General features: G+C 38.2%; 1 protein-coding gene across 1 annotated transcript; it reads left to right on the top strand.

Annotated features, from left to right (window-relative positions):
- The first annotated feature begins 231 nt into the window (after positions 1-231).
- LOC577812 (methionine adenosyltransferase 2 subunit beta) lies at positions 232-15128 on the top strand. The gene is made up of 6 exons (XM_030980375.1): positions 232-398; positions 8717-8988; positions 11085-11199; positions 11676-11828; positions 13463-13656; positions 14496-15128. Exons 2-6 carry the CDS (start codon positions 8812-8814, stop codon positions 14757-14759), a joined length of 903 nt encoding a protein of 300 aa, XP_030836235.1. The 5' UTR covers positions 232-398; positions 8717-8811; the 3' UTR covers positions 14760-15128.
- The last annotated feature ends 7287 nt before the right edge of the window (positions 15129-22415 follow it).

The raw sequence follows: 22415 nt of genomic DNA, 5'->3' as shown, positions 1-22415 counted from the left end.
GTATTCAAAACAATACAAGTGTAGTGAAATACATAAATTCTCTTGCTTGAATCGGTAGTGCAGATGTGCTGTCATAGCCTAGATAGATATGCATGCACAGCGTGTACGGACAGTACACACGCCGTGTCGGCACAAGCATAATGCATATTCATTAGGGGGCGTCAACATTTTCTTTACGTAGTTACGTGCGCAAACCTCTACAGGTTCCAAAAGATTGCCTACCTCGTAGAGGTCGATCATCAGTGCTCGTAATGCATAACAACCAACGAACTCAAACCAAGAGCGCGCGCACGTGTTACAGATCGAAGCTACGCCAAGCCAGTCGGTGGTCTCATTCTTACCCCGGAATCTGTCCTTCCAATTTGTCAGTTTGTTGACTTAAGCTAGATCTGATACAGGTAAGTCACTAAGTGATAAATCAAATTGAGAGTGATCATTTCCCCCTTTGAAATTGTAAAAATGAAGCGTTGTTGACTAGCTAGGCAGTAGGACTAGACTAGACAGCAATAACCATCTGATTTGGGTCATTTCTTTAATAAAACTGACATTTGTTGTCATTCCCCAATACTATAATCGGAGGTCTATAGTCATGATAGTCTAGTGGAGCCAGACGTAGTCTCAGTGGAACAACCGACGATTAGAGAGACTGAAGCTTTCGGTCTAGACTAGACAGAAATAACCGTCTGATATGGTTTTAATAAAAATGACATTTGTTGACATTCCCCATATAGGCCTAGGTATAGAGGCGGTCAGTGGAGCCAAATGCAATCTCAGCGGAACCACCGTCGATATCAGAGACTGAAGCTTTCGGTCTAGGCAGTAGGCCAGTGGCGGATCCAGGGGTGGGCCGAAACGGCCGCGGCCCCCCCTATTGGCGAAGAAAAAAAATTGAGAAGGAAAAAAGAGGAAGAAAAAAAGAAGAAAAAAAAGGGGGGAAGGAGAAGATAAAAGAAAAGAGAACAAAAAAGTAAAGAAAAGAGAGAGAGAGTTCAAAAAAGAGGAAAGAAAAAGAAGAGAGGAGCAGGGGAGAAAGAAAGACAACGAAATGGCACTAAAAATTAGTGACAGTAACGACGAATAAGGGAAAGACAAGGGGGAAAGGGGGGTGCGTGAAGGCGGATGCATTGAGGGGAGGGGGGGGGGGAGGGGTGACTGGCCGTATTCTTATTTTTAGGTTATGCGAAACTGAGTCGAAATTATGCTTCTTTTCAAAACAATCTTAGCATGCTTGTTTATGTTAAGCTGGAGTGCATGAAAAGGTTAGTGTAGAAACACTTCTGAAAAGGCCGAGCCCGGCCCCTCCAAAGAACGGCAGAATGGTAATCTATAAATTATGGGGTCATTCTTGATGGCTTGGGAGTCGTTATTAAGGAGGGGGCCGGCCCTACTCAAATGGTAGTGACGGTAACGATGGATAAGGGAATAAGGAGGAAGGGATGCACATGCAGGCGCGTACGCAGGGGGGAGGGGGGGGGGGTCGAACCCCCCTCAAATTTTTGTCAAGTTGTCAAGTTGGTCCTAATGTGTATAATGCGTAGACCAGGGGTTCTCAAACTTTTTCTTTGACGGTCCAGAAGCGATTTCTATGAAAGCTGTAAGGTCCGAAATGACACTTGTATACTGATGATAATGAGGCTTGTTTTTGGTCTATATCTGATCCAAGGAGAATTGTTAGTTTAAATAAAACAGAACCGCCAGTGCTTCCACTCGTTTAAATAGAGTTTCCTGAAAAAGAACACCCAATATCCTGGAATTTGAAAGAATTTTCTTAAAACTTTCAAAATGCCTCCTACGTGGATTTCTTATTTGGATGAATCGCTATGACGTTTTAATATATATCAATTATTGAGTGGGCTTATTTTGCTTTCTAATAGATCCCTACAACGTGGCAGAGCTTGAGGGGTCTGGCAGAGCCTTTTCAAGAGAGAAATTGTCTTTTAGGAGAAAAAAAGAGGTTATTTCTAAAATAAAATGAAAGGGTTATTGACTTTCAAGAGAGAAAATTGTCTATAAGAGAGGAAGAGAGGTTATTTCTAAAATGAAATGAAAGGGCTCTTGTCAAATAGCCCTTTCGTTTCATTTTTTCTCTCGAAATAAACTCTCTTTCTCTCTTATAGACAATTTTATGAGATGGAATCTTCAATCTGAAGCCTTTTTGTGCTCTTTGAAAATGGCACACTGAATGGGAGCAGTGCAATTTAAATTTCAAGGGATGGATTAGAGTTTTTATCGCTCTTGAAAGTCAAATAGCCCTTTCATTTCATTTTAGAAATAAACTCTAATACATTCCTTGATATTTAAATTGCGCCGCCCCTATTGTGTCCTCTTTTTAAAGAGCACAACAGAGCCCTCAGATTAGGCAGCAAGTAGCAAAACAAACCCGTAACACTGGACACAACATTCAATGGGATGATGCCCATATCATTGAGTTTGAAACGCACTTCTGGTCAAGAATGGTAGAAGAAGCATCTGCATAAAAAGGATAAATCCTTCACTGAATAGGGATTCTTGCTATCACTTTTACCTTTGTGTAAATAATAAAAGGTCCACGGGCGTGGTTGTTAGAAGCTTAAACTACAACTCTCTCCAATTTTGCAGGGGGAGAGCCTTTGTCGGGAGTCTTTAATAATAAAAGGGATACATCCTTCACTGAATAGGGATTCTTGCTATACGTTACCTTTCTTCGCTCCAGTGATCTCGAGGCAGCAGACAGCAAGAAATTGTGTAAATAATTTGCTGTTGCCGGGAGTCATGCATGGGGCGGAGCCCCAAGAAGTTCTTGAACTTTAAACAAAATTAGGAAATTCCAAATAGTCGTCATGAGCGATAGAAATTGTAATTTCCTCCTTGAGAGTCACATAACCCCTTTCATTTCATTTTAGAAATTAACCTCTCTTTCTCTCTTAAAGAACATTTCATATAACTTCTGTTTTCGTATTGTACTTTCGTCCGCAGACTACTTCAGCACATGTCGAGCCAACTCAGTCGGAAATGTAATATGTAGGCCTAAGTGTAAAGTTAAGTTTCATGTTCTTCTTTTTTTCTTTCTTTCTTTCTTTCTCTCCCTCTCTCTGTCTCTCTCCTTTTCCTCTATCTTTTAAAAAAAAAATCTTTCTTTTCTTGTCATTTTTCTGTGTGTGACATGCGTTACGCGTACGTCTATCAATGTCTTAATATGGTAGATTTACATTTTGATGTTTCCCTTTGTCGGTGCACCTTATACTCCAGAAAGTGCCCTATTTTGATGGTGCCCCCTCATGTATTGATCTCGATAAAAATAACTTTCTCATTAATTCTATTTCCAATATATCTAATACTTGCACTAATCTCCAATTAAAAAAAAAATCGTCAACTTTCTCTCAAGACAACATTATATAAAGGATTCATTAATGCAAGGCTATCACGCGAGTAATCTCTCAATTTCTAACTTCCTGCTTTCCTCATCTCCCAGTCTCCCTTGCTTTAATATTCCTCGTTACTTCCTTCCAATTGAACTCCAACTTAATTGATGTTATACACTGTATCTATTTTTCTACTACAAGTAGATGCAAATGTTACTCAAAATCCATTATATAAATCACACTCAAGATACAGCCAATTGACGAGAATTGCTTCAATCTATATTTTACATGTATCAGTATCATTATGGTTTTACAATGGCTATGGTGATGAGTTGTCTAGGTAACATGTTGATGTGTTTGTTAAAATGTATTACCATGGTGCACCTTCTTGGTTGGGTATGTATTAACGTAAGTTCGTGCCTTTACATATCACAGTAGAAATCAATGTTTTATATTTGATGCAGAATAATATTAATATTTGGAGATTAGAAACACAAACAGTTTTCATAACCGTTCAAGTGTTTCAAGAAAAAGTTAAGCAAACTTTCTCCTGGATGTAAATTGGAATTTTAAGCGGTTTCATTGGAATTAATCGAGAAATTCCCCTCGCTAGCGTGTAAATAAAAAATACGCCGGTCGGCCATACGTAAATGGCAGTGTCATATTGGGGATGACCATACTATCATTTTAGAGTGTGCAATCTGGGTCGGAATCCAGCATAATATATTTATAAAAAAGAGGTTCACATAAAAGCACTCATGATAAAGCCGCGCCCGGCCCCTACAACATCATTTTGGATTTTCAGATGATGGGGCGGGTGGCAGGGGTAGGGGGCAAAGTTCGCCCCACTCTTCAAGTACCCCCCCCCCCAAGGGCCACTTTTACTTTGTAAAGAAGTGCCCCTTCCCCTTTTTAAATCGGATAAGCGCACATTTCATCAACACATGTGCCCCCTTTCCTATCTGATAAGGGCTATTTAGAAAAATGAGGCCCTTCATAAATAAAAAGTGTCCCTTTTCATCTCTGGTAAATGACCATTTTCATATATGAAAAGTTAATTCTTTTCACTTCAGTGCGCTCTTCACCTCCGATAATTGCCCCTATTCAAATCTGAGAGATGCTCGTTTTACTTTGAAAAGTACCCCTTCCCCTCCTGATAAGTACTCTTTTCATCTATGATGGGCGCCCATTTTCACCTTTGCTAACTGCCCTTTAATTTTGAATCGTGCCCCTTTTCCTTTCTATTAAGGGACCTATTCCCTTTTCATAAATGCCCCTTTTCACCTCTGATAAATCAATTTCTGATGGATGCCCCTTTTCATACCCCATACTCATAAGTGCCCTATCTTATTTCTGGTGAGTGCCTCCTTTCAGGTGTAAGAAGTGCCCAGTTTGAACCTTTGATAATTACTCTTTGTACCTTGACACATGCTCCTTTTCTTTTCTAATAAGTGTCTTTATCCCTTTCGATATGTGTCCCCTTAACCTCTCATCATCAGGCACGTAGGCACGGGGGGGGGGGGGGGGGGGGGGGGGGGGGGGCACGTGCCCCCTAACCTGCTCATCATTAGTCTTGCACCTAATTTAAAGCGACTAAGAGTAATTTCCCCTAGAGCTCGCTCGCTCGCTCGCATTTATAGATGATACAATTATATGTCACTTTAAAACAAATGTTTTTTCAGTCTTCCGTGATGCTTATGACCCCTTCATGATTTGGTTTTTTCCTCTTTATAAGATGTAATTTTTCACTCTGCGACCTCACAGATCTTACATTTTTTTCTCGCTCGCTTTGCTTGCTCGCAAATGAATATTCAGACAATCACACTCAGCCGAAAGTGTGATGCTTAAGCAATAACTTGTATGATATATAAAGAAAAACAAATATTGAAATCGTCCCTGATAATGGGATCACAATGAAAGGGTATATACCAATGTCTAAAAAAATGTATATTTTCGCTTTGAGATTTCGCTTTGTAGGTGCCCTTTTTGTTGGTGCTTTCCACTTTGGAAATAGCTCCGCCGCCCCTGCTTACGCATTAGCGCCAGCGTTAATTTCACGCTTGCGCGCACAGGGGGTGTCTGTGTGTGTGTGTGTGTGTGGGGGGGGGGGGGTTCCTCTCTAGCTCTGAAGCTGATTTTTTTTTTTACCTAGATTAGTGCGATTCGGTTAATACTTTTAGAGGGAGTCTGAGGGGTGATGTGCCCCCTCTGAAGCTGACATTTTTTTTTGATTTTTGAAACTGGATTCGTGCGTTTTGGTTGATACTTTTTTGGGGAGTCTGATTTGATTTCAAAACACCTGCAGTTAATGCGGGATGGTGTTGCAGCCTCTCTTTCCCCGAAAATTTAAAAATTACCAATATGCATTTGTTATATCTTATCTCGTATATTTACAATTAACACTTTTCACAACATAAATAAACTCAAATTTCCGCTTACTCGCTTCGCTCACTCGCCAAATTATTAAACCAGGAAATAGATATTAGGGCAAGAGGCTTCAGCCCCCACTGATGGAAATGTCAAAAAAATTGCGCGCGAGCATAACTTGAAAACGGGGAATGTTGATATCGGACAAGAGATGTGACGTGAGCATGTCCCCTTTCCAAAATAATTGTGCCCGTTTGTAGGTACCAGTATGCTATTAAAGTACAGTGCTTCTAATATGACCTTGTCAGTATTGGTAAGTTTATATAACGGTCTGCGCGAATTTCGAATTTCCGGCCCCCCCTATTGGAAAATCCTGGATCCGCGCCTGGTAGGCTACTCATATTTCGATTTATTACTAATTTATTAGCCGTACCATGCACACATAGACTACATTAGACCAAATTTTTCTGTCTCTTTCGTTCGTTAGCCAGCCTCTGATTTGGATTTTGTGCCTCTGGGTAGGTCGGCTCTAAAGAGAGAGCCGACCTACCCAAATCAGAGGCTAACGAACGAAAGAGACAGAAAAATTTGGTCTAATATCACGTCATAGGAGCATCACTCACTAGCCCTGGCTTAGACCGAAAGCTTCAGTCTCTATAATCGTCGGTTGTTCCACTGAGACTACGTCTGGCTCCACTAGACCTCCGGTATATAGAGACTGAACGACTGCCTATGCCAGCCTGTGTTGAACTTATTCCGCTAGATTTTAGCCGCTAGGCCCCTCCCACAAACTTGCCACGGCCGTATTGTTATGCCCCCAAAATCCCCCAAAATGTCATTTTACCTCGTTCATTTCCAATTTTAAATTAGGCCTAGGCTATAATACATCGGTTCCACTTACTAACTTGATTGATGTAATCCGTTTAATGGTCCCTTTTAAGGAAATTATCGGTCAAAATCGACATCCATGTTGAAAATCTTGCAAGCCGTGTTAAACTCTCGCTGCCGTCAATCTCATCCCTTCTAGTCTACGCCGAAGGCAAAATGATTATGAAGGAAAAACTGTGATAACGCCATTACGAACGTGTAGATGGCGCACAGTTTTTGGGAGGGGCCTAGCGGCTAAAATCTAGCGGAATAAGTTCAACACAGGCTGGCATAGGCAGTCGTTCAGTCTCTATAACCGGAGGTCTAGTGGAGCCAGACGTAGTCTCAGTGGAACAACCGACGATTATAGAGACTGAAGCTTTCGGTCTAGCCCTGGCTGTGCAGTAAAAGCTGTGCCTTTTCTCAACATTTCAAATACCACTGTACAAGATCAACTGATTTCACTCAAAATCGGTACTTTAGTGACAATTGATGATACATTTTTTCTGCAGAGCTACCAAGTATCACGCATTTGGCGTGACACCACGCATTTCGAGGGGCTGAAAATGCTCTTACGCACGATGCGCGCTAGATTTTGAAAAACGCTATACCTTATGCGTGTGTTATACCCTCGCACGCGCGCTCACGCGCCGAATCATGAAAATGTCACGCATTGCCGATCTTTGAACTTGGCGTCTCTGCTGTAGATCTAAGAGGCTGTTCACACCGGCAGAGATAGCGCGCGCTAGACCGCGCTATCTCCGCAGTTTGGAAGGTACAACGTCGTTTCGGTCCGCCCAACAGCGAGTCACGGCGAGCCAACACTGGAGCACCTCTTGGGGGTGGTCCACGAGAGATAGCGCGGGCTAGCGTGCGCTAGAAAAAAGGGGGTGCTACGATAGACCGCGCTATCTCATTGCGGTGTGAACAGCCTCAATGTCTACTGAGCTGACTGTCAAACTTTGCTTACAGCCGCATCGGCATGATTGTGTGCAGTCTATGCAATATTGTGTGGTATGTAAATGTGTGTATACTAATTACTATGGGTCTAATAATACCTGCCTCACATCAAGTATGTAGTGCTAGAGGCAATACGCACTAGCATTGACCCTCTATCATTGACTCTCTATGCTTTGCTGGAGTGGTGCCATGGCCGTGCCAGGAGCGCTCCGGGAGCCGAGGTCTGGTCTGCGCTGCTTGAATGAACGACTCCCCCGGGGGTGCAGTCAGAAATTATAAATTTGAATATTTTGTTCGGTATTGGTCAACCCACAAGTATTTCATTATAACTAGATTAACCGATGTATTCAGTAGAGCAGGCTTATCTTTCTGTTCAAACAAGAACCTTGCTTCCATCAGTATCTGTGTCAATAGAAATCTTGTAAAGGGTCAACACCATGATTATACAAGGTAATTTTACCTTGCAATAAAATGCCTATTATGCCTGGTCAGCAAACTAGCAGTTTCAAACAGGCATAATCTTCCTGATATTTTCACTCTTCCGGGTTTCACTATTGACTTTGTGTACAGCAATTGCAGTCAATATTGAGTTTTGACGTAGTCAATATAATTTGAGTAAGGGCAATATTTCCTGGTATCTCCCTCAAGGTCAGTCAATATTATATAAATATTACACTGGTTAAGCTAGGAGGCATAAAGTTTCCCCCAATCATAAAATGATTATTATATGGTGAGAGCTTAATTGCGAATAGCAATATATGGTTGAAAAAGGATGGTCTGGACTTTGGAAAATGGTTTGCAATCTGTGCATTCTATTATGATCAGTTTACTTTGCTTACATTTCTATCATATCCAAGTTCTGTCCTGAACAGCACAAATCCAATTGGAGCCTTTCCACATTTTCATGATCTCATCAGTGGATGGTGGATCTGTCTATTTCTGATCAATGAGACTAAACAGACATACATTTTGCACTAATTGGGTGAGATCTCTGATGAGTGCAAGGCGATAAGGTTCAGTAGGTCTGTTCTGTTGCTATTCTTTGATTTTGTAGTTACCAATAATGAGAACGTTCGTAGTGATTATTTTGTTATTTTTCTCTTGAAATGTTGAAGTGATACATAGATTTCATTTTTATACTGATGTCTTCTATCTCTCATTCTGTGTCTCCTTCACCATAGACCGTTTTTGTGAGAATTGAGTCTTCATACTTCATACTTCAACAGCAGTCTATATTATACTGGAAGAAGAAGTACTCCATCTTAGTGGTCCAGCCATGAAGGTCTTGGTAACAGGTGCATCTGGTCTGATGGGTCGAGCTCTCATGAGGGAGTTTGAGAGGACGCCCTCATGTGATGTCTTAGGTCTGGCGTTCTCTCGTGCGAAGGGCTCTCTCCGGAAGGTTGACATCAGAGACGAGGGGGAGGTCAGAAAGGTCATGCAAGAATTCCAGGTGAGCTGGTAACATTTTGTAGAGGTGTACAGTCAAGTGGTTTATTCATTCACATGTAGATGCAAAGGTCGTAGATGCAAACCCAGGCATAGCACTACTGTCCTCAAAGGGCAATCCAACCCTTGTAATAAGTAGATTTGTATGAAAGCAGAGAAATGATAGAAACAGAATGGCAAAAGTTTGAAACGGACCAATAGTAAGAAGTTATGAATGTTTGAAATATGAGATCACTAAGGTTATGGAAATATCAAATTGGTAGTTCGGTTAGTGGATTGTGATGTAGGACGTGGATAACTCTCCCATTTACCATGTACAAAAATATCATTAATTTCTTCTCCCTTGTGGCACTTGTGGTAAGCACATGTTTTTTTTTTTTGGGGGGGTCCAGTTTTGGGGGGAAATTTTTGCGCCGACTCAGAAAATAAGCGGCGGGGGGGGGGGGGGGGGGGGGGGGGGGGGGGGGGGGGGGGGGGGATGCTGGAGAGGAGGACCACTCATTTTTTTTTTGGGGGGGGGGGAGGTGAAGTGCCATTTTTTACATGAGTTTCTTTTTAAATCTCACTTTCACCTATCCCAGATAACCCTAAGTTTTTTGTTGCTGCTTTCTATGTAGTTGATAATGCCTGATTAAAATAAATAGAGAGAGAGAGAGAGAACCACCATCATTATGCAATGGTTCAGGACTTGTGTAATGTACATTTGAAACCATTTCTCAGCGTCTCGACCCTAAAAAACTAGCGAAACTATTTTTGAGGAAAAGCATTATACTGAACTGAATAAAGAATAATAACTTTATATTGGCTCATACTGATGCGGGCTAAAGACAATGTGGTATCGGCACAGTAAGATCGGGTATTTTTATAGAGGCATTCCAAAATGACATTCTGATAATCAACATTTTGTTCTGTATTATACGCATAATACAATTGATCTTTATGATTTCTTAACGGTGACATAGGTTCTTCTCCCCCTGCAAACAAAAAAGAAGACAACGTTATTTAATAAAAGGATCATGCGACAAATAATCAATGTGAATCAAATTGATGCAAAGATTTTCACCAGAATCTTTTTTGTAAAAACGACTTTTACAAATCTCAGCCATGCAATTCTGCCACTGTGCTGTTAGATCTCTTTCAGATTAGGAGAAGTGTATTCTTTAATGAGTATTTTAAATTGAATGGAACGTCTCAACTCGGTAAGCATGGCAGAGATTTGTAAAAGTTATTTTTACAAAGAAGATTCTGGTGAATAGCAGTGCTTATTCAAACAAATATTTGCATCAAGTTGAATCACAATCATTATTTGTCACTTAATCCCTTTTAATGACCTTGTTTTCTTTCTCGTTTGCAAGGGGAGAAGAAGATATGTCAAGTTAAAGGCATCATAAAGATCAGTGTTTTATGCGTATATGTTATATACACAGGCCCCGCGAAACATGTATCAAAGTGGGAGGCTAAAGTATTTACGATCAGGTAGAGGGTAGCGAGAATTAATAAATAATTTTTTTGAAATTAATTTGTTCATATTTCATTCAAGTTATCGATCACTTCAAAATGCTGATTATATTCAGAGGATTTCATTTTGGGGGGCCTGCTAATGGGCCACCCTGCCTATAATGTTCCAACCTAAATTTTTCATCATATCGAATTGCGTAATGCAGGTGAGACCGCCAAGAGCGTTTTCTTGTTTGTAGTCTTAATGAATGAATATACAGTAGAGAGAGAGGGAGGATTGAGGAGTCCTGAAAAGGACTCTCGGTAATCTTTCTTGAGGGTTTGTAGTCCTGAAAAGGACTGTTGGTTATCTGAATGAATGAATGTTATCATGATGTAGGATTCCTGAAAAAAGTTGCTGTTATATATAAAAACTGGATGTTTTATATAACATTCCCATGGCTGTATCCATGTCGAGTGTAATCATTAAAAATGTGCGATCTTAGGTTTAGCATGAATGTGATATTGCAGCCCCTTATGCTCTGTCATTGGAAATAGGAAAGAGCATTATAGGAATGTGGATGCAGTAATCAAATTGCAATACTGCTGTTGATGTATAAAGTATAAGTATAAAACTCTATGTTTTCATTTCATCCTATACAGCCTGATGCTATAGTACACGCTGCAGTACAAAGAAGGCCTGATGTGGTAGAGAAGGATGAAGAGGCAGCCAAGAAAGTTAACTGCAGTGCAACTGAGACAATAGCCAAGATTAGTGGTAAACAAATTAAGATACAACTGTGAAGTTTGTTTCTGTTATCAAAATTAAGCTATTACTTCCAAAGAGCTGGTAACTCACTTAAATCTAAATGTTCTCAGCAAGATTTGTGTGTGTTGTTGTTGAGCGAGTAGAAGAATTTTATAAATCTGTTTGTGTGTTTCTACTATGAGTGTTGTGCTGCTAATTATTTCAGAACAATTTTTTCAGTTGTTGAGGCTAAAAACAAGTAAAATCATTAATAAATAGAGAATTAAAATGCCCATCTTATTTACCGGTATTTACAGCCCAACCCTGCCATTGATGGAACCATTCTCATTGGCTAAATTCTTGAACCCATTTTATAATATATTGTACAAATGAAAAGAAAGATACCTGTAGATGTTCGGAGCAGGTAGTCCTGGAAATAATCATTGGTATTCCACTTTTGAGTAGTTCTGCAATTTTGTAATGCTTGTTTGTGTATATTTTTTCAGCTGAGATGGGTACTTTCCTGATCTACATCAGTACAGACTATGTGTTTGATGGAACCAAACCTCCATATAAACCCACAGATGCTACCAACCCTCTTAACAAGTATGGACAACAAAAACTAGAAGGAGAGAAGATCTCCCAAGCACATGCTCCAAGTAAGTGTTCTTGTGACTGATTGTGTGCAAATGTTGTTAGACTAATGCTCTTTTTAATGTATTGTATTGTGCAAATTGATCTATATGTGTATAAATATGTGAATATGTTAAAATGTACCATCATTGTAAATATGAACGATTGAAAGAGAAAAAATAAATGAATTGAATTGAATTGAATTGAATTGAGTTGAATTGAATTGAGTTGAACTGTTACAAATGCTTCATAGTCAATTGCCTATACTAACTGAACTTCAAACCTGGACCCAACACGTTACCCAACCCTAGACACAACCCTAACCCTAACATAAGACTTAATTGCAAACCTCACAATTAAACTTTGTCGAGATGGCACAGGCTGAGGCAAGCATAAACACATGCCCTTGCATCAGATCTGGTCATTGGTCTTACTTGTTATTTTCTCTTTGGAAACATTGATATATTGTGCAATTGTAATTGTTCTTTATGGCCAATTTGAAACATGGAATGCATTTGCTATCACCTTCATTAGATACACAGCAGAATAATTTGTTAAGTGTTTGACTTAGGAGGGGTTGATCTAGAGGTAAATAGTCAGATGTTAATATCTTTAGTTTTTCTCTGTTTGATTGTGGGCTTATTTTGCCTTCTAATGGATCCATACAATATGGCAGAGCTTGGGGGCCTGGAAGAGCCCCTGTCTGTTTGATTGTAGTGTGTACCATCCTTAGAGTGCCCATTATGTGTGCAGGGTCAAATTCAAACATTGAATGAGCGAGGGAGCCATCACCATCTTCCTTTGATGAGCTCAGGAGGTTGTCCAGAGTTTTTTGCGGGGGAGGTAGTGGCTGAAATAGCCAAACAATAATATTGTATGCTGTCTGGACATGGATTGTGCCTGCATCATGAATTGCCTATTTGAAACATCAATGTCTCATTGAAAGGTTGTATCTTGGATGGTTGTTCCGCAGTTAAAATATCTAGGCATACTTTCCAGACATTAAAGGAAACCTCACCCAAATGAAAAGGTGAAGGTATTCTAAAAAAATGAGATGTTTTCCTGCCCTTTGATGTACAATATTCCTTACAAAATGATTCTTGCTTTACCGGTAAGCCTCCCTCATACACTTTTGTTGGGGAGTTTTGTAGATTAATGGGCAAGAATAAAATAAATCTCTCAGAAAAAGTTATTTCTTGGGATGAGGCCCAGGGGCCACTATCATACACATATGCTACCCACCCGTATCCATCAACCTCTGAAATGGACCCTAATGGCGTATTGCACCTTTTCTTAAATGACCCTTTTTTAAGAAAACGTTGAAACCTGTGAACCTGAAAAGGTACCCTTTTTTTGTTTTTGTGCGATCATTGCTTGAAAAATGCCCTATTTAAAGGAAAACGTCGACAATGCTGAACCTGTGAATTTGAAAAGGTACCCTTTTTTTGTTTTTGTGCGATCAGTGCTTGAAAAACACCCTTTTAAAAGGAAAATGTTGACAACGCTGTATACCTGAAAAAGACACCTTTTCAATGCTCTTTTTTGGACGCAAGTGCGTAGCCAGTTGTGTTTGGAGTGACCCCCCCCCCCCCCCCCCCCCCCCCCCCCCGCTAATGGGGATGAGGTTTCCTTCAATCTTTTTCTCTCTCTTTGATCCTAGATTGTGCCATTTTACGAGTGCCCGTCCTATATGGTCAGATTGAGACAGTGGAAGAGAGCGCTGTCACCGTCCTTCTCAACACCTTGGTGAATCGAGAGAAGACAGACATGATCGATGATTGCTGCACCCGATGCCCGACTTCTGTTGACGACATAGCTGTGGTCTGCAGACAGATGTGTGAAAGATGGAAGACGGTATGAATACATCCCTATTATTATGTAGTTTGCACACCTGTACGTGGGAGGCAAAGAGCGAACTGGATCACTGTAACCCTTTGGTCTCTCCTCCCGGTATAACTGATCGGGGATGTGCAGGTGGACCACTACTCCGGGGGTTCCCCCTTACTCTTATGCGAATAGTGCAGTGGGTTCTTAATGTGTAAAGGTGGTTATTGTCCTTTACGAGGGACGGAGTGTTTTCCACTGTAACATAGCCAGCGTCTTTGGAACAGAGAAGGAAGGGGCTCGTTGATACACAACACAGGCTTCAGTCATCCGCCTGGGTTGGATTCAAACACACAATCTTTGGTTCGACAGGCAGACTCTTTACAGACTGAGCCAACTTGTCTCAACTTCTGCTTGATATTCGTCCTCTCTGATCCGTCTGTCCATTTCTGCTACTTTATCATTCTCTTTTTCCCTTTTGCTTTTAATCTTTTACATACGCAAACATGTTTCCTGCTAATGTTTCATGTTTGCAAAACATTACTATAACAGAGAAATGTAGATAGTTGTGTCTCATGGGCAGACAGAGAACAATAGAGAATCAAAAGTTATTCATTGCTAACATCAAGAATGTTAATGTGTACAAATACATACTTATCAGATTATAAAACTGTAGTTCACTTTGTCGTTTGTCCCTGGACTGTCATGAAGTATTCTATATTTTTAGCAAGATTAGAAGACGAAAAAAGATTTTATGTAAATCATTGACTTGTCTCTCAATCTCTCTGTAATATAGGGTCCTAAGAATCAATATGGTATCAACTGTTTGTGAATCAATGATTTGACCTTTAATCTCTCTTTTTTTTTAGGATCCTAAGACAATGAGTGGCGTTTTCCATTGGTGTGGATCTGAGTTCATGACTAAATACACCATGATAACAAAAATAGCCGATGCCTTTAACCTGCCTCATGATCACCTTAAACCAGACCCAGTCCAACCAACAGGGGGAACGTTACGCCCCAAGGATTGCTCCTTGGACCGGTCTAAGCTGGAAGCGCTCGGTATCGGACAGACCACGCCTATTTGGGAAGAGCTACAAAAAGTCATGGCACCATTCGTGACTAGTCAGTGATAGCTAATTTAGTTCTTTTGCTTCTTCAATTTTGGTAAATGGTGGCAGTACAGTATTTAAAAACATGGGTGTTATTCTGTAAGCAATGTTATATTCTATATCCGGGTAAGGGGGAAAATGGTTCATTTCATAACAATCTATGCTAAGACAAGTTGTTGTTAAATGTCTTCTTAGAGATAGCTGCATTCGCAGGAAGTTAAAAGAGACATCTGAACAAGCAAAAATGATAGGTGTTAATTCTGTACATTTTCAGTTTGTTTGACTATTAAAGGCATCGTTTAACAATGTTAAATCTGAGATGCATGGCCTACGTGTTATCAGTTTCTGTGATATGGTGTAATATCGAAACCCTAAAATATTGGCGCTTCAAAATTAGTGCCTCAAAAAGTAAAAATCTTTGAGTGATGGGTTTTACCATACTCATTTTCCATAATAGACCGTAGTGTTATAAAAACTGTAAGGAAAAAAAAAATGAAATCTCGATTTCCAATCATAAATATCTTGAAAATCAGACAGGCGATCGGCTTGTAAAAGTCATGGGATTCCTGACTGACCTAAAGTTTTATAGTTATGGTTGCAGCATGAGCTAAATCCAGGATTTTGTTTCAGAATAAGTGGCAATGTTACGATTTATTTTCAATTTAACATATGTACTAGTCATATAATTATTTTGTGCTAGGTGCTCACATTAGGATCAAATTAATCAAAAATGTTAAAATTGTTTAATAATTGATTAATTTTACTCAACAAGCCCAAGTTGTCTAGTTTTTCAATATTTTCAGCTTTTCAGTAAATGAGAGGCAGGACTTGCAAGGGGTCAAATGATGGAGCATGGGTAACTGCTAACTGCCTAGCTTGGACAATTCCTCTTGGGGGGGGGGGGGGAGGGAGATTCTAATTGTTCATAATTTGCTTAGTGTGATTACTCACATAATATTGAACTGTTATACAAAGTATAGTTGTACATGTACTACTTTTTATAACAAACTTAGGTAAATAAGAAGCCAACTTTAAAAAGGTACATTCACTTTACTTGCTGTTATTATCACATTGTGCCAAAACATTATGTGTATCGTGTTGAAATTGCTGACAAGAATAACTAATAGATGATCATGTTTTTATTCTGAGCCTTTTTACAGTATAGAAGTGTTTTTTTTACCAGTACTGGAGTTTATCTTAAAAGATAAACTTGAGTTCTGGTAAAAGAAAGAAAATGAATTCTCACAGAATCAAACGAAACTTATACTGAATGTTCAAGATTACAAATAAATGTCATTTGCCAAACAATTTTGGTAGAAAATGTATTCTGGCTGAGTAATGAGCATAGAAAGATAAGAAAATCAAGGTAAGTAACCCCGACACCATTCGTGCAGTCCCATATACATCTTTCTGTGTACAGTACTTGTAGTTATTACTTTATCAAGACTGGGCCAAATTTATTATGATTTCGATGACTCCAGAACCTTGCATACACACCAATACTTACATGCTACATGATCAACTGTGTCTGATCCTTTCCACACCTTTTCTTTCACAATGCAATCGCATTACCAGTACTAAAGTTTATCTTTAATATTCAACCCATGGTGAATGCCTTTCATGCTCTAAGCAGACAAAATGTAGACGGCGGAAGGTGAGATTCTTTGTTTTTCATGTTTATACCCATACTAGGCGTTATGGGGAGAACTATCATGAAATCACCAATAGTAGGCATTGACACAGACTGAAATATGCCAGGAAATATTTGTAATGATTTATAGTAATTTTTATTCATTGGTTGTTCATTTTCCTATTACCCATGCCTCCACAGCGAGCTCTCTTAATATAGCAAGGTAATTTTGTTTGCAATACTTGTTCTTTAGTTTGCATTATGATTTAACCCCAATATGAAAATGTTTCAAGACAAGGATAATTTGCTTGATGGCTAAGACTCTACTGTAGCAGTAGTGAATGACCAATGCAGTCGGGTTCGTGTTATCTTATTTGTCTCTCTTGTATCATTCACCTGTGCCTAAAGAACACACTTACTCAGCAGATAGTCACTAGTGATCTAACATTTGCTCCAGCAACAATTGCTCCAGGCTTTATCTCATCAAAGATAAAAGATTAGGGTTGCACAATTTTGGTTTTAGTTAAGTTTTTAGGGTTATGGTTTGTTGAATGTGTTGTGTCTAGGGTTAAACTAGAGAATTCAGTTAGTGCAGGAAATCAATGTGGAGTAATTGTCGCAGGAGCGTATATCTTACAGCTGAGTCTATATATATCAATTGGCTCAGTTTCCCAAAATGCTGAGATGGACTGCATTTTGTTTTTGTTTTTGCTTTTATCTTGTGCACGTACATAATGAAATTCAAATACCAAGTAAAACTATATTTTACTTTTATCATTTATCATTTTATTATAACTGTTATGCTGGTATGATGTCTTGTAATTTATAATCATATTATACACATATATGACAGAATTACTTGTCTAAGATTTTGTTTATGTAAATTATATGTATATATTTTGCAAGAAATTAAAAAGATCATATGCCTCAAATGCTAGATGATATGTTTTAAGCTCTTGTCATTTCTCTAAAACAGATACATTGAAATCATACCAAAGGAAACCTGTTGGTCCATGTACACCCTTATGTTATATGTGCCGTTTTTAATGCAAGATAGAAAAACACAAACTTTCATTGATTTTATGTTTTTTCTTATCAACATGGTTATATAGTAGGAATAACATTTATACCAATCAAGTAAGTTATCAATTGCGTACCGGTAGATTTGAAATAGCATGCAATGTTTCATTGGATCTAATCCACTGGATTTGCCTAAAATATTTTCCCCAGCGTGATTTGTATCATTCTAAAAATTCATTTCTGTGATGTACATGTAAATTGACTAGAAGAATCAACCTTTTTTTCACTTTTGTCCAAAGAAATCATTACAAAATCGAGCAACAGCAATAATTTGTTAATTTTTTAATCACTGTTAATATTTTACATATTAATCACCTGAGAAATACACACCTGTACATTTAAATTGAATTCATGTTTTATATTCTTATTGATCACATAGCTTAGAGCCTTAAACCATGGTTTAAGGTGAAACACACAAATATGGATTTAATATTGACACCATGAAATACTACTAGTTTTAATTTAATAAGCAGCTCTTTGACCCATAATATCAAATGCAGGGGGCACAGTCCACCCCCCCCCCCACACTTTTACAAAGTATACATACTTTTTACATGGGGAAAACTGCCCCTTTAACTTTATAAGAAATGCCCCTTTTTACGTAGGAAAAGTTCCCCTTTTACTTTGTAAAACTGCCCCTTCCGTTTTTCACCTCTGATAAGTGCCCTTTCTATTTTGACACGTGCCCATTTTCCTTCGACAAGTTCCCATTTTCCTTTGCAATAAGTGTCCATTTTCATAAGTGACCTTTTTAATCTGTAGAAAGTGCCCCTTTTTACTTCTGATAAGTGACCCTTTCACCTCTGATAATAGCCCTATTCAAATCTGACAGGTGCCCCTTCTTCCTTTGTAAGAAGTGCCCCTTCCCCTTTTAATAACTACCCATTTTTAACTCGGATAAGTGCACCTTTTCCTTTCTAATCAGTATCCCTTTTCCTTGTGATAAGTGCCCCCATTTAAACAAAAAGATCTCCTAACCCTTCTCATAAATGCCCCTTTTCATCTCTGGTACATGAACCTGGTCAGATACGAGGAGTCAGGGACTGCTCTACTTTTTTGTATAATACGATGATTCGATCTCGTTTTGATTATTGTAGTACGATTTGGATGAAACCCAATTCTGGGCACCTAAAGAAGCTTCAGATATTGCAAAAAAGGGCATTAAGAATAGTACTTTGGGTGGATTCTCGCTTCAGCAGACATGATCTTTACAATAGATTAAAACTTGAGTTAAGAAGGGCCTGGTTGTTCTTATGTACAGAATACTTAACAAGTACCAGATATTCTCTCTACCAAAGTCATTTTGAAAGAAAGTAATTATAAAAATACTGCTTCTTAGAAAATTAGTGTTCGGTTTAGGTATCTACCTAAAAGAAACTAATTTTCTAAGAAACAGTACTCTTTATATCGCATCTCGGCTATTCAATCACCTACCCCAGTGCACCAGAAAAGAAACTCTGCTTTCAAACTTTATAAAGGCGATCGATGGTATCCCCCCCCCCCCCCCTCTTTACGTTCTAATTGTTATTGTCTATCTTTGTCTCTGTCTCTCCCTCTCTCTCTCTCTCTCTCTCTCTCTCCATCTCTTTCTCTTTCTATATTCTCATCTTTCTCTCTCTCTCTCTCTCTCTCTCTCTCTTTACCTCTCTCCCTCGCTCTCTCGCTCTCTCGCTCTCTCACTCAGTCCCTTGGAGAGGACGGGCCGTCGGCCGTCTGGTTGCTTATATACAAGCATTTATGCTTTCTTAGCAGTCAGGTAAAATAACCACCACCACCACCACCACCATCTACCTCTGATGATTTGTTTTATGATAAGGAGCTTGTGATTTGACTAATTTGTATTTTCCCCTCAAATTTCTGATATTTAAAATACTAAGTGTAATTGTTATTAAGAGTTATTTACACATTTGTATACTAGTTATTAAGAGTTTTTTTTTTTTTTTTTTTTTTTACACATTTGTATTCTTGTTACGATGAGCTTACCCCTTGCCGTTTTGTAAATGCTTGTCCTGAAAGAGTTTTTTTTTCGGTGGTTAATTTTCCGGGGGGGGGGGGGGTATTTTCCTTTGAGAGGGGATCATTGTCCTGCTGGCACTAGGCCGGGGGGTGACTGTCCTAAAATCCTGTTGTAGTAACCCATTCAATTGCTGGAGACAAATTTCTTTTTATGTTGTATATACGCTCGATTTAATACCATCTTTATAATCATCATCATCATTACCACAATGAATGTTATCATAGCTGCCTGTTTTTTCTATTTCTCCTTCTTTTTGTCTTTATGTTTCCATTCTTTTTGTCTTCTTTTCCTTCTTTTTTATCATCAAAATCTTAAGTATCATCATAATTGTAGTTGTCATCATTTTAATCTCATGTCGATCACTTTTTTTTTAATTCTCCTCATCTTTTAATGTTTTACAGATGGCCCCACTCGTTGGATTCCATCAAGTTTCCAACTCTTGAAATGCTCATTCTCAACTTCACTATGAATCATAGCCGAACCCCATTCTACAGGCTAATCCATGATTCGATTTCATTTTTTAAAGGATCATAATACAAATTAATTAGCCTCTCTGTTGATTATGTAGTAACTTCATTCATCAAAATGTTATAAAAATAAAAGTATATACCAGCAAAATTTGGCCACGCTGTGTAATTTTCATTCGCATTATATTGATTGTGTGGAACAAATTCACGAGAGAAAGGCGAAAGAATGAATGGAGGGGGAGGGAAGATAGGACGAGAAAGATAAAGAGGTGAAAGAGTGATAAAAAATGAGAAAAAGAGGTAGAGGGACAGGAAGAAAGGAGTGGGAGAGAGTGAGTATGTGTGTGTGTGTGAGAGAGAGAGAGAGAGAGAGAGAGAGAGGGGGGAGAGAGAGAGAGAGAGAGAGAGAGAGAGCGAGGGATAGAGAGGGAGAGTGAAGGGAGCTAGGGTTGTCATTTATTCATAATCATTTTTTTATCATTATCATATTAAACCACCATATTTGTGATTATTTTATCATCAACCTTATGCAACAGGAAACAGACAAAAATACAAATTTTAACGATATTTGATTTTTTTGTTTGTTTGGTTTTAATGTATCAATGACCCAGATTGAAGTTTTTACTGCGTAAATACATTTATGTACAAAGTTCTATAAACACAAGGAGATTGTTACAAATTGGCTTCCAACTGACTCAAACATGGAAGCAAAAAGTAAAGGGATACCAATAATATAAATATTACCAACACCGATAAAACTTTCATTCAATACAACAATAACCTTCATAACAATAATACCAACAAAAACTGAGATAAAAAAAAAATCCATAAATGTATCTTGGCACGGAAGACCATACTCGCTTTTTGGATTGACATCATTTCCTTTTCAATGAATTATATTGAACATTCCCTGATGATAATTGAAATAAAAGTGGATAATTGAAATAAAATTGGATAAAAACCATGTACTTTTCCGAAAAGAATAAAAAAAATATTTACTAGGCCTATACTCTCAATATTGCGCTCCTTTATGTACATATTTACATTTCAACAATGCATCCACCTGATACACAGTATATACCTGGATTACTAACGGGAAATCTACCATAATTATATTCAAATGTAGTCGAAGACCATTAATATATAAGAACTTCAACTAAGGATGATTTACATTTTAAATCTTAAGCTAAGAGTTCCTTCATATGATGTTCTCTGTCGGGAAGATGAATTTATTTACCCACCAACCACCACAATGGACGTCGATAAAATGTAATATAACTATTAACATATTCCATGGATATAATACCCATTTAATTGATGGACACAGGCACACAGGGTTTTTATTTACAATTGGAATGTGTATTAAAACAGGAGAGAAAAAAAACACTAAACTTCGCACACCATAGTCTTCAATAGACACACAGCACACTCAGTCTTTGTTTGAAATGCTCAGAGCAAATTTGTAGAAAGGTTTCTTAATCCTACGTAGATTGAGGCCTATCTAACTTGGATCGAGAAAGAAAAAACAGAAATAAACCTTTGTAAACATTTCAGGGTGTACATGCATGTACTTTGAACAAAACATTCGAGTACTGCACATTACACACCAAAGTCTAAACGAACAAGGTCTATACATTTTGCTATGTATTGCAGAACTTTCTAAATCCACAAGCGCACTACCGTAATCTGGAAGAAAGTATACCTGACTATGTACTACCACACTAGCTCATACTTCCTACTGTATGAAACGAAATGCACACTATACCATTGTGTATACCCTGTTCAAAACACCAATAAACAATTCATTCATATTTTTGCAGATTTCTGACATGTATGTGTATTATAGGCAGTAATAATAGAATAAAACTTCATCTGTCAAATATATCTCTCCTACTGTACATACTACACGGGTATGGAAATGACTTCTATATAATTGGAAAATAAAGAAAGAAAAAGAAAAAATTACATTGATCATATTGGTAAAATGAACAGAAAAAAAATGGTTATCATTATCTTAAAATGATGGTATAATGGACTGTCATCTTTAACCAGAATAAATACATTGCATTGAAATTAAATTGCTTTTTACTTTGAGACTACTATAGCACGATGACTTATTCTTTTGAAAAGATTTATATCAGATCAATTCTAAGTTTAAAATGTGATAATAATAAATAAATAAATAAAACAAATACATATATGCCTATATGAATTTAAAAAAACTGAGCAATAATAACAACAATAATTCCAAAGGAATTGGCTCTACATTAACATTCAAAAACTTAAAAAGAGTTTTTCAGAGCTTTACCAAGTAAGTTTCCTATATCCTCTACCGGTAGTCGCAAATTTAACAGATATCGGTTCTTACAATAATGCAATTTCATGATGAATAAATATTCTTATAGTATGCAGATAGACGCTTTCATATCAGACATACAAAGTGAGTATAAAAACACTAATATCAGAAGAAAATAACAATAATA

The sequence above is a fragment of the Strongylocentrotus purpuratus genome, unplaced genomic scaffold (assembly GCF_000002235.5).
Source record: "Strongylocentrotus purpuratus isolate Spur 01 unplaced genomic scaffold, Spur_5.0 spur5_scaffold_11, whole genome shotgun sequence".
In the NCBI taxonomy this organism is placed as follows: domain Eukaryota; kingdom Metazoa; phylum Echinodermata; class Echinoidea; order Camarodonta; family Strongylocentrotidae; genus Strongylocentrotus; species Strongylocentrotus purpuratus.
This window is presented reverse-complemented; position numbering and strand designations above follow the sequence as displayed.

Excerpts from the sequence above, each read along its gene's own strand:
- LOC577812 (XM_030980375.1), top strand. The coding sequence starts at position 8,812 with ATGAAGGTCTTGGTAACAGGTGCATCTGGTCTGATGGGTCGAGCTCTC. Across the intron at positions 8,989-11,084 it reads AGGTCATGCAAGAATTCCAG|CCTGATGCTATAGTACACGC; the intron begins GTGAGCTGGTAA and ends CATCCTATACAG. Across the intron at positions 11,200-11,675 it reads GACAATAGCCAAGATTAGTG|CTGAGATGGGTACTTTCCTG; the intron begins GTAAACAAATTA and ends ATATTTTTTCAG.